The sequence below is a fragment of the Aedes aegypti genome, chromosome 3 (genome assembly GCF_002204515.2).
Source record: "Aedes aegypti strain LVP_AGWG chromosome 3, AaegL5.0 Primary Assembly, whole genome shotgun sequence".
In the NCBI taxonomy this organism is placed as follows: Eukaryota; Metazoa; Arthropoda; class Insecta; order Diptera; family Culicidae; genus Aedes; species Aedes aegypti.
The window spans coordinates 186,935,681-186,955,018 of NC_035109.1; the positions used below are offsets into that span (position 1 = coordinate 186,935,681).

General features: G+C 42.2%; 1 protein-coding gene across 5 annotated transcripts in view; it reads right to left on the reverse strand.

Moving 5' to 3' along the window:
* The window catches only part of LOC5577379 (potassium voltage-gated channel protein eag), a 144,177-nt gene that overhangs the window by 20,038 nt on the left and 104,801 nt on the right, over positions 1 to 19,338 (reverse strand). For all 5 annotated transcript variants that reach the window (XM_021851872.1, XM_021851870.1, XM_021851871.1 and 2 more), the window contains one exon: positions 5,150 to 5,349. In XM_021851872.1, the coding sequence (XP_021707564.1) occupies positions 5,150 to 5,349 (200 nt within the window). The remainder of the gene's footprint in view (positions 1 to 5,149; positions 5,350 to 19,338) is intronic.

Here is a 19,338-nt window from a genome sequence, read left to right on the forward strand (position 1 = left end):
GTACCAAATAATAATATGCTTGGAAAATTTTTAATTGATCTATTGTATGTATTGTTATAAATAAATTCTATATTCGAAAGTAAATTATTCCATTTAAGATTTGTATCATCTAATAATTTGGCCATTTGTATCATCTAATAATCTGACCATTAGATTCGGGCGTGTATGAGGCTGTTTTGATATGATGAATACATTAATTCATGCAAAAGTTTTTAAATTGTTCTGATGTGAAGCAACAACTGTATCTGTAATAATTCTTAATGGTTTACTGATATTATTAAATTATCTTTAACTTCTTTGGTGTTTGTTTTTTGTTTGGATAAAACTTAACATATTTAGTAAAAGCATCTACAATTAACATATTTTATTTTTTTCGATGACTGGAGCTGGATTGGACCATAATGATCCATATGTATTGTTTGAAATGGATGTTGACCCTTTTCAATATTTTTTAAGAACCCTTCCTTGTTTGTGTCAGATGGACTGTAAAATATACAACTCAAACAATTATTAATGTATTTCTTTACTATCTTTTTCATACTTGAAAACCAGTAAAATTTTTTTGTTTTCAATTATGGTTTTCTCAATACCTATGTGGCCCAATTTATCATGACAAATTCGTATTATGTTGTCCATCATTGTCTTTGGTACTACAAGTAAAAACTTTTCGCTATCTTTTCAGAACAACACTCCATTTTTCAGTTCAAAGTTCGGAAAGGTATTTGATTCTAAATGTGTTTTTATGTTTTTAATCTTCTCGTCCTGTTCTTGTACCAGAATCACATTTCCTTCAATATCCTCAATATCTAACAGACAAATATTTTGCTCTTTATTTTCATTTAACTTACGGTTATCTGATATCTTTTCAATCTCACCCATCGAAAATCTACTCAAAGCGTCTAAAAGCTGCATTTTTACACCATCTCTGTATTCTAAGGTATGATTGTAATTTTCCAAGAACATTGCCAGAGCATTACAATCAGTAAAAAAATTGAATTTTAATCCGGACAGATATACATGAAATCGTTTCACAGCATGCACAACAGCTAGTGTTTCTAGCTCAAAGCTATGTAACTTGTTTTCATACTCATCAGTTTTCTTACTAAAAAAAACTAAACGGGATGATAATTCCCATTTTTTTGTTTTTGTAATAAAATTGCACCAAACCGAAAGAGTTTGCATCACAATGTAATTGTGTTTCAGCTTTTGGATCATAGATTGCCAAAACTGGAGCTGTTATCAATTTATTTCTCAAAAGTTCAAAAGCATGGATTTCCTTATCACTAAAAACAAAAAAAGGAACTCGTAAATATTCATATTGACCAGTTGGCGTAACAAAAGAAGTATATTTGGTACATTCAGAAGAAATTTTGATTTGATGAAAACCGGATTTCAAATCTTAAATTGAATACACTGACTTTCCTTTAAGCTTATCATAAATGTCTTCTATTAATGGTAGAGGATAATTATCACGATATGAATCTTTATTTAATTTTCGGTAATCTACACATAATCTTATATCGTCGTCTTTTTTCGGAATAACTACAATGGGACTTTCGAAAGGAGAATCGCTTTCTTTTATTATTCATAATTTGAGCAATTCGTTAACTTTATCATCTACTTTAATTTTATCATTTTGAGAAAGTCGCCTTGGTTTAAAATGAAATGGTGCATGAGATTTCAGCATGATTTTCATCTCGTAATTAATTTCAGGACAGATAGACGATTAAAGTTAAAATAGTACATTTCCAAAACATTATTCAATCTTGACAAATGATCTTTACCAATATCACCTATATTTTTGATAGTTTTCAAATTACAGACCAAATTTATGTTTTTTACCTTATTTTCAGCTCCATTTGTTTCGCCTTTCATGATTGGACATTAAAGTAGGGGGAGATCCCCCAGTACCGGACACTTAAGCCACTAAATTCATAATTCGAAAACTATTGATTTTATTGGCTCATGTTACCCATTTATGATGTATATTATCATTTTTATAGTGTACAAAATTAAATTTGAAAATATAAATATGAATTTTGACAATGCATTTTGATGATGTATTTTAGTACCAAATTGATCGATCATGAAAGGTGGCACCCAATACCGGACACGATCTGGAAATGCCTCGAATTCTGCAAATTCGAACATCATTGAATGTGAACACTATAGGAATAGTTTATAATTACCAATTCAATGCATTTGCAACATTTACAAGAATAATTTGAGTTTTTCTTAGTTTGCAAGATGCCTATCAAAAACCTCTTCCATATATGATGAAAAATAGCACATTTTACGATGTTGTTCTGACTGTTCATTCTTTTTAATTTTATTGCATGTTTGATACCATGTTCGATGGAACTCATGAAAAATGAAAGTATTTTGAGACACTGACGCAATAATTACAAAGATATCATATAACAAATCAAGCTGTCCGAATCTGAGGGACAGGGGGTGCTTAACGAAAATTGTAATTTGTCCATATTTAGTTCAATTATGGTACAAAATATATTCATACTATCAAATTAGGATTATGTTCGATCATGCATGCGTGATCCAAAGTATTTTTTCATATTCGAAATAATTACTAAAAAGGCTCAAAATTAAGAGAATACGTCAATTTTTTAAAGATTTTTAAACTTTTCTACTTTCTTAAAAAGGCATGCATATTTCAAGGATGTGTTATTCTACGCAAACATTAGTCTACATAATAGCTTTCTTTTCTGCTAATACACCATCTTGATTGGACCATGATTTCTCAATGTTTCGACTTTGTCCGGTATTGGGTGCTGTCCGGCACTAGTGGATCTCCCCCTATATTAATTTTGCTCTTTTCTATTATAGTTTTCATTCCAGGATTATGAATAACATCTCGGCCAATTATAACGTCATATCCGAGTCAGGAACCACCAAAAATTCAATACTGAAAATTAAATTTTGAATTTCGGCATTTGAATCAAAATGTAGTTTTATACTTTTACGCATAAACAAAACTAAACAAGTTTAAATGAACATTTGCACCATTATATTCAACAACTAACAGTTACACGTATCTAAGAAATAAAGATTTTCACAAGTATTAGCTAATTTACGATTTACATAGCAGTGAATTTAAAGCTTTTCATACACAAACTTTTAAGTTATCGCAAATCTCAAACTTTGACAAATGATAAAAAATTTTAATTAGAAAAAGTGAAATTCATGTTATTTCTGATGGGTATCTCAATCTCATCAATCCGATCCCTGGATCAGACCTACTTGAGCATTTTGTATGAAAAACGGCCCTTTTTCTCCTTTAAATCGTTACATCAAAATATATTAATAAGATGTTATTGAAATTTTAAACTCGAAACAGACAATTCCTTTCGTAAGAAAGTTATGCTGATCTTCTACTTCCTTGCATTATTTGAATATTCTGTAGAGTTCGTCGTATGGGTACGTTGAAAGAAGCAAAGTGAAATAAAACATATAATTTACCATATGTTCCAATAACTTTGAGCTGTTCTTCTGAGAATTTTCCTAACTTTTTCGCACAAGGAATTATCTGATTTAAGTTCAAAATCTTAGGATGATCTAGGAAAATATACAATATCTCCAAAAATAGAAGAAAATGGGTAAAATTTTTGTATTGATCCTCAATATGGCTGTGCACTACGGTATAAGCGATATCATATTGATTCAATATCGGTATCAACGCACAGTGGGACGGATTGGGGTTTTAGGAGGAAAGATGGAACTTACGCCTTCAATTGAGATTTTAAGTAAAAATGATGTTCTACAAAGCTGATTATTTATTTACTATAACAAATATTTTTTAACAAAAATTAGGGTAACCCTTCGATCAACAAAAGTTTTTTATTTTAAGGAATATTGGTATAAAGGCATCTGGGGTAATATGCACCCCGAGACATAACGACTTTTTAGGGTTTTCATTGGATATTTTGGAAAAAATGAGACATTTTCCGCGGATTTTTTCTTATCAAACCGTATGTTGGGGTTCCTGCCCCTGAAGAAAAATTGTTCAAAATTATTTCGCAAATAGCCTAAAAGAGTACCGTGGGTCGTTTTACTTCAAAGCTGCATATTACCCCAGATTCCATTAGTTTGTTTTTCAAAGTTGAAGATCATGAAAACCTAAGCAGATTCGAGAAAAAAAAAAGCTTGTTTTGAACATTTAGATTTTGTTTCCCGTTAACTGATGTAGGGTGGGAATTTGCCTTCCCATCTCCTCAAGAGCTTACTAACGCCAACATACAAGGCACAGCTGATTTAAACGCATAGATACAAGAATCTTTCCGTAATAATGTTTTTGACTTTCTTGGACAAAGAGCATTATCGATGATTATACCTACGATATACTAATGCAAAATGACAAATATGACAAGAAAAGCTCTCAGGTAATAACTGTGGAAGTGCTCTTGCGAACAATGACCTGAGAAGCGTGATCTGTCCCAGTGGGGACGTAATATCAAGAAAAAAAACCTTGACTACTTTTTTTTGCTGATGAAGACTTTATTAAAAAAAAAACAAAAAGTGTTTATATGTTTATATAATTGAGGAAACAAAATTAATTTTGTCTGTCAGCTTAAAATGTGAATACAAATCGTACACTCATCCATCTCTTTGTCAATTATTTGACAGGATCATTTGTTGATAACCGTGAATAACAGTTTTTTTACATCTTTCAAATTTACTACAAGGTTGAATTTTCTGGCATGGATATCCCGAGACTGTAGCCTTATTTATGCAAAACATCTATACGTGATCAAATATTGCACATAGTTATTTTCCTTAATCTAGACTGAAAAGTCAACATCATAATCAGGAATTGTGAGTAACGTTCGCCGAGATCTCGGTAAAAAAATTGGATTGCCGAAATCTCGGTAAAATAAGTACCGAGATTCGGCATTGAATATTACCGAATTCCCAGCTGTTGGGTTCTCGACGAAAAGTTTTACTGAGGTCGGTGAAATAATTTAAGCGTGCATAGTGTGACGGCACTGCACAATTTTTAGATTCAGCGTGCCGAAATAAGTGCGATTATGAGTTGGATTTTCCCACTGTGCAGCGGATTGGGAAACACTTCAAAGAACTAATCCCATCGAATCACACCGTAATCGAATCCCATCAAATAGAGTAGCCCATTTACCTTGTCCGTGTCCAGCCCTTTGGTCATTGCCCACGTGGAAACCACATAATCCATAACTCGTTCGCTCAATGCCTTGGGGACTTCATGCAGCTTCATAAATTCCCGCACATTGTTCAACATGTCGTGGTACTTTGCGGTGGCGGATGTCATTTGCTGGATAATTGTGGTGACATGACCGAAAATAGTGGCGTAGAGGAGAGCTGTTGATGGCGACCGTTAATGAAATGAAACAGAAACCAGTTAAACTCTGTGTGGCTTCGGTTCGATGCCGGAATGTGGTGAAAGAATTGTATGTAGAAATTAAGTATTCTCAAACTAATGAAAACGATATGAGGGTGTGTGCTTGTGACATTAGAAGACGACTAAAAAGGAAAAAAAAGAGAATATGATCTAGCTTAAGATAGACGCAAAACTGTTGAAATGGACATTGATCACGAGAGCACACGCTGGGTAGAGTTTTCCGACTCAGACTGGACATTTCTCGATGTTCTGTGGCTTTTTTGTCACACACATCCAGCTAGTAGGTGAGTCGAGATTTCGTGACCTTTTCATTTTTCATATGGCTAGAGATGGGGCTGGGGGGTTATTTCTAGCAAAACACGTCTACGGGTTCGGTCGGAGTTTTATCTAATGGAAGCTTGTATTTTAGTTCCCCGGGGTAGAGAACTTGTCACATTTGTACGGACTAGCGAAAATTCTAATAACTAAATTAATAAAAATGAACCAGATAGAAGATTGAATTGAATTGCATTGTTTACTCTTTAACGCAGGTGTTTTCAGGCTTTTTAGCTCGGAGCACTTTTTAGAATAAACTATTGTGCAGAGCACCTTTTTGCTATCGTGACTTTGAAATTATAATTTTTGACTTTTATTCGTATAATAATTTTTGACTTTTATTCGTATAACTCAAAAAAAAAAAATGTTTTAATGGAATGGGTTGAGTTACATTTTTATTAATTTTATTGATTCTTATCTATGAAGATATGCTTTCCTTGTAGAAGCGAGCATGTTGAAATTGTTACTATTCCCAAAATAGAGTCTTCAGCCCTAAATCATATTCAAAAACACTTGTAATGGCTAAAAATAGTGAAATATTGAGAATGCGCTATATATGCCATGATTTTTCATAACTGGACCACTGTGTGTCGTCTTCAAAAATGCCATAGCACGTTTTTTCGTTTTCAGTCAACTTCCACGCAAGCTCACAAGCTTGTATGCAGATTTATGTGCTTAAATAGAAATCAGTCAGTCTAAGCTAAGCTAAGCTAAGCTAATCTCCGTTTTTACCTCTTGGAGATCTGGAGGCGGAATTCTTTCGTCGTCCACGCGTGCTCCCAAAGTTATTTCCGTGCCACTTTCGCTACTGGCCACATCACCATTAAGGTGCTCGTCGTAGTGCTACCGCCACCTTTCAACCTCCTCACGTTCGTTCGTGAGAAGATTTCCGTCACAGTCTCTGCACATATCGGCTTGTGGCACGAAGCCTTTGCGCGAACGGTTAAGCTTCTCGTAAAACTTCCGTGTGTCTTTAGCGCGGAACAGCTCTTCCGTCGCTTCGCGATCTCGTTCTTCTTAATGGCGCTTCTTTCTCCGGAAGATCGAGTTTTGTCTGTTCCGTGCCTGTTTATACCGTGCCACGTTCGCTCTCGTGCGGAGTTGCAGCATTCTCGTCCATGCTGCATTCTTCTCATTCTTCAATTGCTCGCATTCGCCGTCATACCAGGGTGATTCAGGGCCGCTGGACCTAGTGCTGCTGTTGCGGTGCTACCTATGGCGGATCTTATGTGCCACCAGCCATCTTCAAGAGTGGCGGCGCCAAGCTGCTCTTCCGTTGGCATGGCCACTTCCAACTGCTGCGCATATTATTGGGCTACTTCTGAGTCCCGTAGCCGCTCGATGTTAAGCTGCGGTGTTTGACATCGACGTGAGTTGGTCACCGTCGAAAGTTTTGAGCACATACATACAGCAACTAGGTAGTGATCCGAATCTATGTTCGCACTGCGGTATGTGCGAACATTGGTGATGTCAGAGAAGAATTTTCCGTCGATTAGAACGTGGTCGATTTGGTTCCCGGTTAGATTATCGGGTGATCTCCAGGCGGCCTTGTGGATATCTTTGCAGGGGAAGAAGGTGCTTCGGACTACCATACCACGAGAGGCTGTAAAGTTGGCGCATCGTTGGCAGTTGTCGTTAGATACGGCGTGCAGGCTGTTCCGCCCGATCACAGGTCTGTACATCTCCTCTCGTCCTACCGGTGCGTTCATGTCGCCAACAACGATTTTCACGTCAAGCGGCGAGCATTCATCATCGTAATCCTTATTTCGTCGCGTGGGTCTTTGCTGATTGTTCCGGGTCAAATTACCTCCATGTTATTCGCAATAAGTTTTTTTACGGGTGGCTTATTGGGCCTACACCAACACTCCTGTCTCGCCGAAGCGCCATCGTGCCAGCTCTGTGCCAACAATAGGACGATCGTGCTGTTGGGGCTACCGCCTTGGATTTAGCTGTGCGCGAATCAGCATTCCTTGCTGAGCCGCACCTCCTGGTGAACAGACGCTCGAGACGTACCTCCACAATCTAGCTGATGTCAGAAGGATAACAGTGCCCAGGATGCACTTCCAGCTAAGTACACAACCCTTAGCTGGCGGTCTTTGCCATCGTTTGACCCGTAGAAGCGTGAGGTAGGAACTTATGAGGACCAGAGCTGTGTTAAACGCTCCTTCCTAGTTGCCGACTGACTGTTTTGCAGCCCAACTCTGTAGTTAAAACCTCTCGAATAAATAATAATAATAATTTTTACTGGAGCTTCTGTATGCTAGCAGCTGTGTAATAATTTCCCTGGTATCCATAACTACATCGATAATACTATAATGGAGTTTTGTACTAACTGCATTACTGTCTACCTCTACGATTACTTGTTCCATGTTCTACTTGAACCTTATGGACCACGGGACAACTATGCGTAGAACGGCAGATTACAATTTTTGCTTTTGTCTTGCAAATGAATGCATTAATGAGGAACTACAGTAAGCTAAAAACCTTCAACTAAATTGTAAACCCAGCAATAACAATAATTTTACGTTAACAAAAGTGCTTTTCCAGATTTCCTTCAATTCAGGGGAACATATGTATGTTGAATATTGAAACACATTTGTATGCTCTTAAAAGAATAAGAAGAAAGCCGCATTTCTGCGCTCAATAAATCATTCATAACTCCTAAATGCATGGAATTAAAAGTTGGACGTCTTTGACAAATTTTTTTTCTTCCAAATTTTTGCACCTTTATGGTAAAATGGTGATATGTTTGATACCAACTTTTATTGGGGGTTGCGACTGGAAGTTGAAAACGTAAATTCTTGGTTGTCGGCTATCTCAGTCTAAATCTGCGAACGTTTTAATTTATTTTGCCCGACGCTTCGGACATTTGTTGTGTCCTTTTTCAAGGGAAAAATGGTGATTGACCATTTTTCCCTTGAAAAAGGCCATAACAAATGGCCGAAACGTCGGGCAAAATAAATTAAAACGTTCGCAGATTAAGACTGAGATAGCCGACAACCAAGAATTTGATACCAACTTTTGATGATAATTTACTGAAAAAAAACATACTTTGTATTTCCCCAGGATATTTGTATTATTTGTTAGATAATGTTTACTGAAACTTTCCAACGATTTTTTATTTAAAATACCATGGAATTAAAAAAAAAAAATCTTAATGTGTTTCCCAAGGTATTTGTTACGAAATTCCCCTTCCAACTTCACCAGGATCTTTCAGGAATACAAAGAATCAATAATCTCCATAGATTCATTCAAGGAACGTTGCAGATTATTTTAACATCAGAGGCATACTACAATGCCGCTTCGAATTGCCGGACACTTCGAAAGCTGAGCACTCGCCTTTTCAACGCCTTATTCAATAAACAAAATAAAAATTTTTGGTTGAATTAAAACCGGTGTTGATTTAATGGCTGCTTGGGCACGTCTGGAGCGAATCATTCGTAATTAACCTTTTTTCCCCGAGCAGCCTAGATAGCCGCGTAGTGTCGGTAGCGATTGTTTCAATTGGCTAAGAATTAGCACTACGGACTGCCTGTACTTGTGGTAAAAGTCCACCTCACAGGTGACCCCTAATTTATGGTGTGATGCGTACCGTGCCTAGGAATGAATGGTTAAGGGAGGCTAAATAAAACCTAACCGCTAACAGAGCCTGTGGAGTACCAGGGTGCCCTCTGCAGTATTGTGCTCTTCCTGTGCTACCCGGAGCAATGGCGCAAGTGACCTTGTGTTTCTCCGAGATAATCGGTTGTCTCTAATCTGAGGCTAAATAAGGGTCTCGTCGTGACATCCCCCCTCCCGTGAACCCTGGTCCAAGTTCCATTGCTCAGGAACTCGCGGTATGGGTTCATAATCCTTTCGCACGTCGAGAACCGCTAGCTTCACTGCTGGTCGCCGTAGAACTCCCGATGCTGTCCGCACAAGAGCTTGACGCACCCTTCCGTCGCGTCCAGGGATCACCGTTTCTATACGTCCTCTCACCCACTGGTCCCTTGCCGTTCCGCCAACCACCAGCACCAGGTCGCCTACAGCTATGTTCGGGCTTTCTTCAAACCACTTCCCTTGACGAGTGATCACTGGAAGATACTCTTTCAACCATCTAGCCCAAAATACTTGCGTAATGGATTGCGCGAGCCTCCAACCGCTCCGTAGCACCGCAGGGTTTTCTATTGGCTCAAAGGGTGCCACTTTGTCCCCACTCGAAGATCCCAAAAGAAAATGATTTGGGGTGAGGGATTCTTGGTCAGCCGATTCGAGGGGTATATAAGTGAGAGGACGAGCATTGATTAGGGCCTCTGCTTCCAGTAGGGCGGTTTCTAGAACCTCGTCATCTGGAATGCGGGATGCCTCCGCCACCGACCCTAACGCTACTTTTACCGACCGGACAAGGCGCTCCCAGGCGCCTCCCATATGTGGTGCTGCTGGTGGGATGAAGCGCCACTGGGTTTTTGAACTCGTGAACTTTGCCGCTAACGAGTTGTTCCGAGCCTCTGTCTTCTCCTTTTCTAGCTGATTACTGGCGCCTTGAAAACACGTTCCGTTGTCGGTATAAAATTCTGCGGGTGGGCCACGGCGTGCAATGAAGCGCCGTACCGCCATAATGCAGGATTCAGTGGATAGGCTGTGGACTAGTTCCAAGTGTACGGCTCGGATGGTGAGACAGGTGAAGAGAGCAACCCATCTTTTTACCTGACTGCGGCCGACTCTGACCAATACAGGCCCAAAATAATCTAGTCCAACAAATGTGAATGGACGTATGAAAGGTTGTAGCCGCGACGCAGGAAGTGGTGCCATCGCCGGCGGGTTAGGGGTGGCTCTTGAAACTCTACATAGCATACAATTCTTGGAATCCTTTTGAATCAATGCTCGTAATTTGGCGATTTCGAACCGTTGACGCATTTCGTTGACGACAGTTTCTCTGTTGGCGTGGCGGAATCGGCAGTGGTACCAGTCTGTAAGAAGAAACGTGATTAAATGTTGCCTGGGAAGAATCGCTGGGTACTTAGCTTCGGCTGAGGCGAAACTTGCAGCTCCGATTCTTCCGCACATCCGCAGCACACCGCGTTCATCTAGGAAGGACCAATTTTTATAGATTGTACTGGCCTTAGAGACGCGTCCCGGTCGAACATTTTGAAGTCCTTGAGAGTCCGAGAGGGTGGCGATTTCTTCAGGAAACGCCTCTGCTTGGGCTACTTTCCAGAGCATTTCTTCTGCGCACTTCAGTTCGTCTTGTTGAAGTTCTCCTAACTGCAACGTGGAACCTTTACATTTACGCCGCAGATTTTGGACATATCGCACTACAAAGGCCATAGATCGTAGCATTTTTGTCCATTTACTGAACCGTGAAGCGTCAATCATTGGGTACATCGAGAAGTGGACGTGGATGGAACGAAGTTCTTCGGTCGTTGGAGTGATTTTCTTTTGTTGCGGCCAGTGCTCTTCCGACTTACGGAGAAAGGAAGGGCCGCGGAACCACGGGCTGTCATAGGAAAGATCTGGAATATTCTTCCACTTAGTGGCAATATCCGCTGTGTTTACACCGGAAGGAATCCATCTCCATTCGTTGGCGTTGGTGGTCGTTAGAATTTCTCCAATTCGTACAGCGACGAATTTATTGTATCTGCGATGTTCGGATCGTATCCAGGCTAGCACTGTACTGGAATCACTCCACAGGAACCTGCGGTTAATGGGATACGTGTGGTAACCTTGGATGGTGTCCAGTAGGCGGCTTCCTAAGATCGCAGCGTTTAGCTCCAGGCGCGGGATGGACAACGCCTTTAACGGCGCTACTTTGGTTTTGGCACCAATCAACACCACCTGAACGCCGCTTTCAGTTTCCAATCGATAGTAAGCGACACATGCATATGCAGAATCGCTGGCGTCGACCAGTACGTGGAGCTCGAGTCGATCGAAATCTATTTTGTCGTGCCAATCGATACCTGATGCCCAGATGTCCTGCATTAGCACCTTACCATGCACCAGGAAGTATGCAACGAAACCAAGAGGGTCAAACAGGCTCATCACCACCCTAAGCACTTCCCGTTTCGTTGGAACGTGGTTGTCGTCGAGAATTGGCATCAGGTCATCTCGCATAGCCAAGGTATAAGTGAAAACATCGTCGGTAGGAATCCACTTCATTCCGAGCACTGATTCTGTTGTTTCTGCCCGTACGAGGGCGAATTCTTTAGACGTATTCGTTTCGATGTCCCCAGTTCGCCGGAGGACTTCGTCCTTATTGGAGAGAAAATTGCGGATTTCGAATCCGCCCCTGGAGTGAACAAACTTGACGTCCCTTACGATCTGAACAGCCTCGTCCACCGTCCTAAAGCTGTCCAAGTAATCGTCGACATAATGGTGTTCTATAATTACAGCCGCCGCCCTTGGGTAGTGTAAAGCATGTTGTTCAGCGTTCACGTTCTTGACGTACTGAGCTGACGAAGGAGAACAGGTCGATCCGAACATTGTGACGTTGACAGCATATATTTGCACCGGATCTTGAGGATGATCGCGGAACAAGAACATTTGCGCATTTCGATCACTCGCTTGTAGACTTATTTGAAGGAACATCTCCCTTATATCTCCGGAGACCGCCACCGGATACAAACGGAAACCACTGAGAACTCGCGGCAAAGGCGTGAGGAGATCTGGGCCTTTCATCAAGTGTGAGTTGAACGATACTCCATCGACTTTCGCTGCCGCATCCCAGATAATTCTTAATTTCCCAGGTTTTTTCGGGTTTACGACAACTCCCAGGGGAAGAAACCAGCTTTTCCGGTGATCGAAGGTGGATTGCTCTTCTTTGCTAACCTTGCGAATGTAGCCCTTTTTCTCGAAATCAATTATGTGCTCTCGTACTCGCTGCATCATCAACGGGTCTCGCTGCAGCTTCTTCTCCAAGGTTTTCATCCGCCGAAGTGCCATTGGATACGTGTCAGGAAATTCTCGGTCATCAGTTTTCCACAGAAGGCCTGTTTCAAATCCTTTTGCAGTTCGTCGCGTCGTTTCTTCAAGCAACTGTCTTGCTCGTTTATCCTCCTCGGACTCTAGCTTTTCGGTCGGAGCAACAACCCCACAGTTCTCGAATGCGAAGTAGTCTCGCAACTGTACGTTGAGCAGGTCGTCGGAGGACGGCTGTGCGGCAGTGTGAAAGTTGACTCTAACTCTTGGTACGGGGTTTGTAGACGAACTACCATAGATTCCCCATCCCAAACGGCATTTGGCTGCAATAAGATCGTATGGTCCTCCTTCACGCAACTTTAGCGGTACTCCAAGTCGAAGATTGTCTAAACCAATTAGCAGTTTTGGTTGGACGAGATCATAATCTTCCACCGGCAGGCCTTTGAGATGAGGGAAACGGACGCACAGTTCTCGGTAGTTCAGGCTTTGGGTTGGCAGTAGCACGCAGCTAACTGTGCGTACATGACGAAGATCATAACGTGTACCACTATTTTTTCCTGCTATTTGCAGGCTGACTTCCTGAGATTTTGATTCATCGCGTTTTATATCCCCCGTCCACTGGAGCGTGAGAGGCCTTGTCGGACCGGTAACGCCGAGCTCCTTCGCGACTTTCTCCTCCAACATCGTAATTTGTGATCCTTCATCAATGAACGCGAAGATCGTCACACTTTTCCCCTTTCCGTGGAGGACTAAGGGTAACACTCGAAAGAGTGTCCGATATTCTTCAGATGAAGTCTGGCTCAACGATACGTTCACCGAGTGCGAAGAACTGGGAGGAGTAGACGGCGAATGAAGAAGCGTGTGGTGTTTCAAGTGGCATCCTTCACTACCACAACCTTGCCAAGATTTACATGGCCACTTTCCGTGGTTGTTCAGGCACGTTCTGCACAAACCTTTGTTTTGCACTAACTTCCATCGGTTATCTACAGTCAACTGCTTGAACTTCGAGCATTCTGCCACCCTGTGGCCTTCGCGATCGCACACGGCTTCGGTGCTTTGCGGCTACCGCTGTTGGCTACCTTGAAGGTTGATTTTTCTTCGGTGGAATGCGTCTGTATTCTGACTCTTTCTTTCGCTCGCTGATGTTTACCGTCGTTTAAGTCTTTGAACAACCCTGGAAGTTCAAAACTGACCTCACTGGCTGCCTTTACCAGTTTGGACATGAACTCACCGAACAGCACAATTGTAGCCCGCGGTTGTTGACCTTTGAAGACGGCCCAATCCATTCTCATTGGCCCTGGAAGCTTTTCTACTAGTTCCTGTAGAAGCATCGGGTTTGAAAGATGTTCTCCTTGTTGCGCAGCTAGCAGATGATCAACGAAGTTTTGGACTACCAGTCCGAATTCGAGTATCGTTTCCGGCCGATCGTGTCTGGGTCCAGGAGTTTTTCTTATCTTCTCGTGGAGCGAACGAATCAATAGTTCTGGACGTCCATAGAGCGTTCGCAATGTCTCAACCACGTGCGGCACGTTGGCTGGAAGCAAAAGCCTGCTTCGAACCGCCTCTCGAGCATGGCCTGTGAGGCATCGTTGTAGACGTACCAAATTCTCTGCGTTTGAAAACCCGCATGCAGCTGTAGATTGTTCAAAGGAGGTAATGAACATCGGCCAGTCGGTAGGGTTTCCGTTGAACGATGGCAGATCTTTACCAACAACCTGACGCGCGGCTATCTATTGGGAGTTTAAAACGCCATCATCCAAAACCGTCTCTAGGGGATTGCGTACTGCACCTGAAATGACTCCTCCTCGAGTAGCGTCAAAGTTCGGAAGAGAGTTCCGATATGGAAATGGTAGTTCCGTAGCAGGGGTGAGAAAGCGATGGGAGAACGATTTGGGTCCCGGTACTGACTCATGTTGTACGGGCGTGCTCCACACTGGAGCTTGTTGATGCATTTGTCTGATCTGATCACCAGAATCGGAAGGCGGTAGTCCAACGTGATGGTTCACCGCTGGAATAGAATATGTCCTAACGAAGTTTGGAGGCTTTGCAGGAGAAAACGATCGAGGATCACGTAGAGGGTGCGACGATGCGATGTATTGCTGGAATGGCTCTTTTACCGTTACCGAATGGACTTCTCGAGGAATTACAGTTCTCGGAAGTGGGAGCTTCTCATCAATTACGGGTGCTGCTTGAGCCCGAAGCCCCGGTCGAAATATGTCCAAAGGCCGAATATTCCTTGCTTCTTGGTACGAGGGTTGTAATGGAAAGTCGTGCGTTTGGGACGAACGCAATCCGGTTTGCAAAGGTTGTGCCATGGCATTCGATACCTCTCCCTGTTGTTCGTTTGGGGCCGGGAGAAGGGGATCACTTGGCGCCCCTGTAATGTTCTCCTCGGTCATCCCTCCCTGCGGATGAGCTGTCAACCATTTTGACACCTTTTCAACCGAACTTGTCGTAGACTCCAGCACACTTCCACGCTCGGATATCTGCAAAAGAATCTCGTTCCTTTTCTCCAACGACTCTCGACGGATCGATTGCTAACTGTTTTTTCTCCTCTTCAAGCTCGAGATTCTTGAGCTCTTGTTCCTCCTCTAGCTCCTTCTGCTTCATCCGGGCTTCTTCCTCTGCCAATTCCAGTTGCGCTTTTACGACAGACGATCGGGAACTAAAACTACGGACTGATGGCTGCTTGGGCACGTCAGGAGTTAATCATCAATATTAACCTCCTTCTCCCGAGCAGCCTAGATAGCCGCGTAGTGTCGGTAGCGGTTGTTTCAACTGGCTAAGAATTAACACTACGGACTGCCTGTTCCGGTGGTAAAAGTCCACCTCACAGGTGACCCCTAATTTATGGTGTGATGCGTACCGTGCCTAAGAATGGATGGTTAGGGGGGTCTAATAAAACCTAACCGCAAACGGAGCCTGTGGGGTACCAGGGCGCCCTCCACAGTATTGAGTCCTTCCTGTGCTACCCGGAGCAATGGTGCAGGTGACCTTGTGTTTCTCCGAGATAATCGGCTGCCCTTCTTCAGTCTCTATCCTGAGGCTTAATAAGGGTGGGATTATGAATATGTTGACATTTAATTTATATTATCACCTATATGGATTCGCATTATGCGTTTTACACAGTGTATTCTGTGCTCTTTCGCCTTTGGCGACTTTAAATAGATACCGATCTGGTTTTTTCGTTGCTGGTCTTTTTCGTGCTGAGATTGCAAAAAGCTTAATCCTGCCTAGTTTGGGTAGTGGCTACGGTTAGGTTAGCTCACATCAATCTTCAGCATAAAAGAACAGCAACGATCAATCTTTGCAGACTCATGCAAAATGGTGCAGTCCAAGTGGCGCTAATTCAAGAACCCTACTTTCGTAGAGGGAACTTTTATCTAGGTAACCTTGTGGACCCAGTTTTTGCTACTTTTAGCAAGCTTGAAATGGCAAACTCGCGCTCCATGCCCCGCGCATGCGTGCTCGTTAATAAAGCAATCGTTGCTACACTCATTTCTGAGTTAACTACCAGAGATGTATGTGCTGTCACAATCGATGTTTCTGTTGGTGACCTCAACAGGAAATACGTCTATTGTTCGGTATATTTACCACATGATGAACCATCCCCAACGGATGACTTCAAACGAGTTGTCGTACACTGCGTAACAAAAGGCCTTCCGCTGATTGTGGGCAGTGATGCCAATGCTCATCACATCATCTGGGGCAGCTCGGATATCAATTTGAGAGGCTCCAGTCTGATGGAATACTTAAGTAGTACAGACCTTGGATTACTTAACATAGGCAATCGCCCAACCTTCATGGTTTCTAATAGAGAAGAAGTGTTAGACATAACGCTCTGCTCGAATAGAATCAGTCACGAGTTGACGAATTGGCATGTATCAGATGAGGAATCATTATCTGATCATCGCTACATCTTCTTTGAACATTCAAATGTAACTGCGCAGACTTTGCGTTTCAGGAATCCCCGGTCAACAAACTGGGAACTCTACATTGAATTGGTTGCGACCAAATTTCATGGATATTCTCCGTCCATTGAAAATCCAAGTGATCTGGATGATGCCGTTGATACTACAACATCCTACATTATGGAAGCTTTTGAAGAAGCATGTCCTCTGCGGTCTGTAAAGACTACAAGAGGGACCCCATGGTGGAATTCCGATCTGACTAGACTCAGGAAACAATGTAGAAAGAGTTGGAACAGACGCCGTTCAGCTGGATCAGAGTTGTTCAAGTCAGCTCGCAAGGCTTACAAGAAGGCTCTTCGTTCTGCTGAACGATCCGGCTGGAAAAACCTTTGTACAAATGTTTCCAGTTTGAGTGAAGTCAGTCGGTTGAACAAAATTCTTGCAAAATCTAAGGATTTCCAAGTGAACGAAATTCGCTTACCTAATGGTGACTTTACTTCTTCCGATGAAGAAGTTTTAGAATGTTTATTCAATACACACTTCCCCGGATGTGTGGACATAGCATCTACGGATGAACCAAATGTCTTTTCATGTAGTTACGAGTCTCTGGCCTCGGCTCGCAGTATCGTAACTACTGAATCGATTCAATGGGCACTTAATAGTTTTGCTCCATTCAAATCTCCAGGAGCGGATGGGATTTATCCTGTTCTGCTCCAAAAGGGATTTGAGTCTATCAAACATGTTTTGAAAAAGCTACTTGTAAGCAGTTTTGCTACATTCCCAAATCCTGGCGTGATATTACTGTAAAGTTTATCCCAAAAGGAGGACGTGCGTCGTATGAGGAAGCGAAGAGTTTTAGACCAATCAGTCTGACCTCTTTTCTTCTGAAATGTCTGGAACGCATTATCGATCATCACATCCGTGATGTTTATTTGGCAAACATGCCTCTTCATGTGAATCAACATGCTTACCAATCTGGAAAGTCCACTGTGACTCTTTTACACAAAGTTGTATACGATATCGAGAAAGCATTCGCTCAGAAGCAATCGTGCTTGGGTGTTTTCTTGGATATTGAGGGTGCCTTTGATAACGTGTCTTTCGATGCCATATTGGAAGCCGCACGAAACCATGGGCTACCTACAATGATTACCAATTGGATTCATCAAATGCTCAAAAACCGACATCTCTTCTCGACATTGCGTCAAGCAGCGATTCGAAAATTGAGTGTTTGTGGATGCCCCCAAGGGGGAGTCTTGTCACCACTTTTGTGGAATCTCGTAGCAGATACGCTATTGAGGCAACTCAATAATTGCGGTTTTCCAACTTATGGATTTGCCGACGACTATCTAGCTCTGATAGTTGGTATGTGCATAAGCACCCTATTCGACCTGATGCAAAGTGCTCTTCAGGTAGTCGAGAGTTGGTGTCGTCAATATGGCCTTTCGGTTAACCCGAATAAAACATCTATTGTTCTTTTTACGGAAAGACGAAACCGCGATGGAATTCGACCTTTACGTCTTTTTGGCACTGAGATTAATGTCACTGATCAAGTAAAGTATGTCGGAGTCATTCTAGATTCCAAACTTTTATGGACAGCTCACATTGATTTCAGAGTCAAAAAAGCTTGTATGGCCTTCGGTCAATGCCGGCGAACCTTTGGTAAAACTTGGGGCCTCAAATCCAAATATATCAAATGGATTTACACAACAGTTGTTCGACCAATATTGGCATATGGATGTCTTGTGTGGTGGCAAAAGGGCGAAGTGAGAACAATCCAATCAAAATTGGGCCATCTCCAAAGGATGTGCTTGATGGCGATGTCTGGTGCGTTCTCTACAACTCCCACAGCAGCGCTCTAGGCCCTTTTCGACGTTGCGCCACTACACATATATCTTAAACAAGAAGCACTTTCTTGCTCTTACCGTTTATGGGTACTGGATCTACTGGAGAAAAATCCAGCGAATCGTAGATCTACACACATTTCGTTGTTTCCACTTTTGGTGAATTGGGACAAAATTGTCCTTGCTCCAAGTGATCTTACAATTGCTTGTAACTTTCCTTACAGGACATTTACCACACAATTCCCTTCACGGGAAGAGTGGACGTCTGGCTATTTGGAAAGAAGTATATCAAACAATATAGTATGTTACACTGATGGCTCCCTTCTTGAAGGTAGAGCTGGTGCAGGAGTATATTCTCGTGAGCTAAGGCTGAATCGGTTTTACTCACTTGGTAGAAACTGCACCGTTTTTCAGACGGAAATATTTGCTCTTATGTGTGGAGTGCAATCAGCACTTCAACAGCGCGTAATGGGTAAAGTCATATACTTCTGTTCAGATAGTCAGGCTGCTATAAAAGCTCTCACTTCGGCCAACTCAAGGTCGAAGCTTGTTATCGCATGTCGAACTCAAATTGAGGAACTGAATTCAGTAAACTCTGTAAACCTTGTATGGGTACCTGGCCATTCTTCCATCGCTGGAAATGAATTGGCTGATGAGCTAGCTCGCGATGGAGCATCGCATGACTTCATTGGCCCTGAGCCGGCTATTCCAATTTCGAAATGCTGGGTGAAGCTTCAGATAAACTCTTGGGCGGCAACTCAGCACAAGCAATATTGGAATAGTTTGGAGTCGTGTCGTCAAACAAAATTGTATATTACTGAGCCATCTCCAAAGGTGGCAGTCTCTTGGTCAGAGCGTTGACAGGCCACTGCCGACTCAACTATCACATGGCAAATATTCAGCGTGCTGACTCATTTGTGTGTAATAGTTGTGACTCCGATTATGGAACTTCGAATCACCTGATATGTAACTGTCCAGTTTTTGCGCA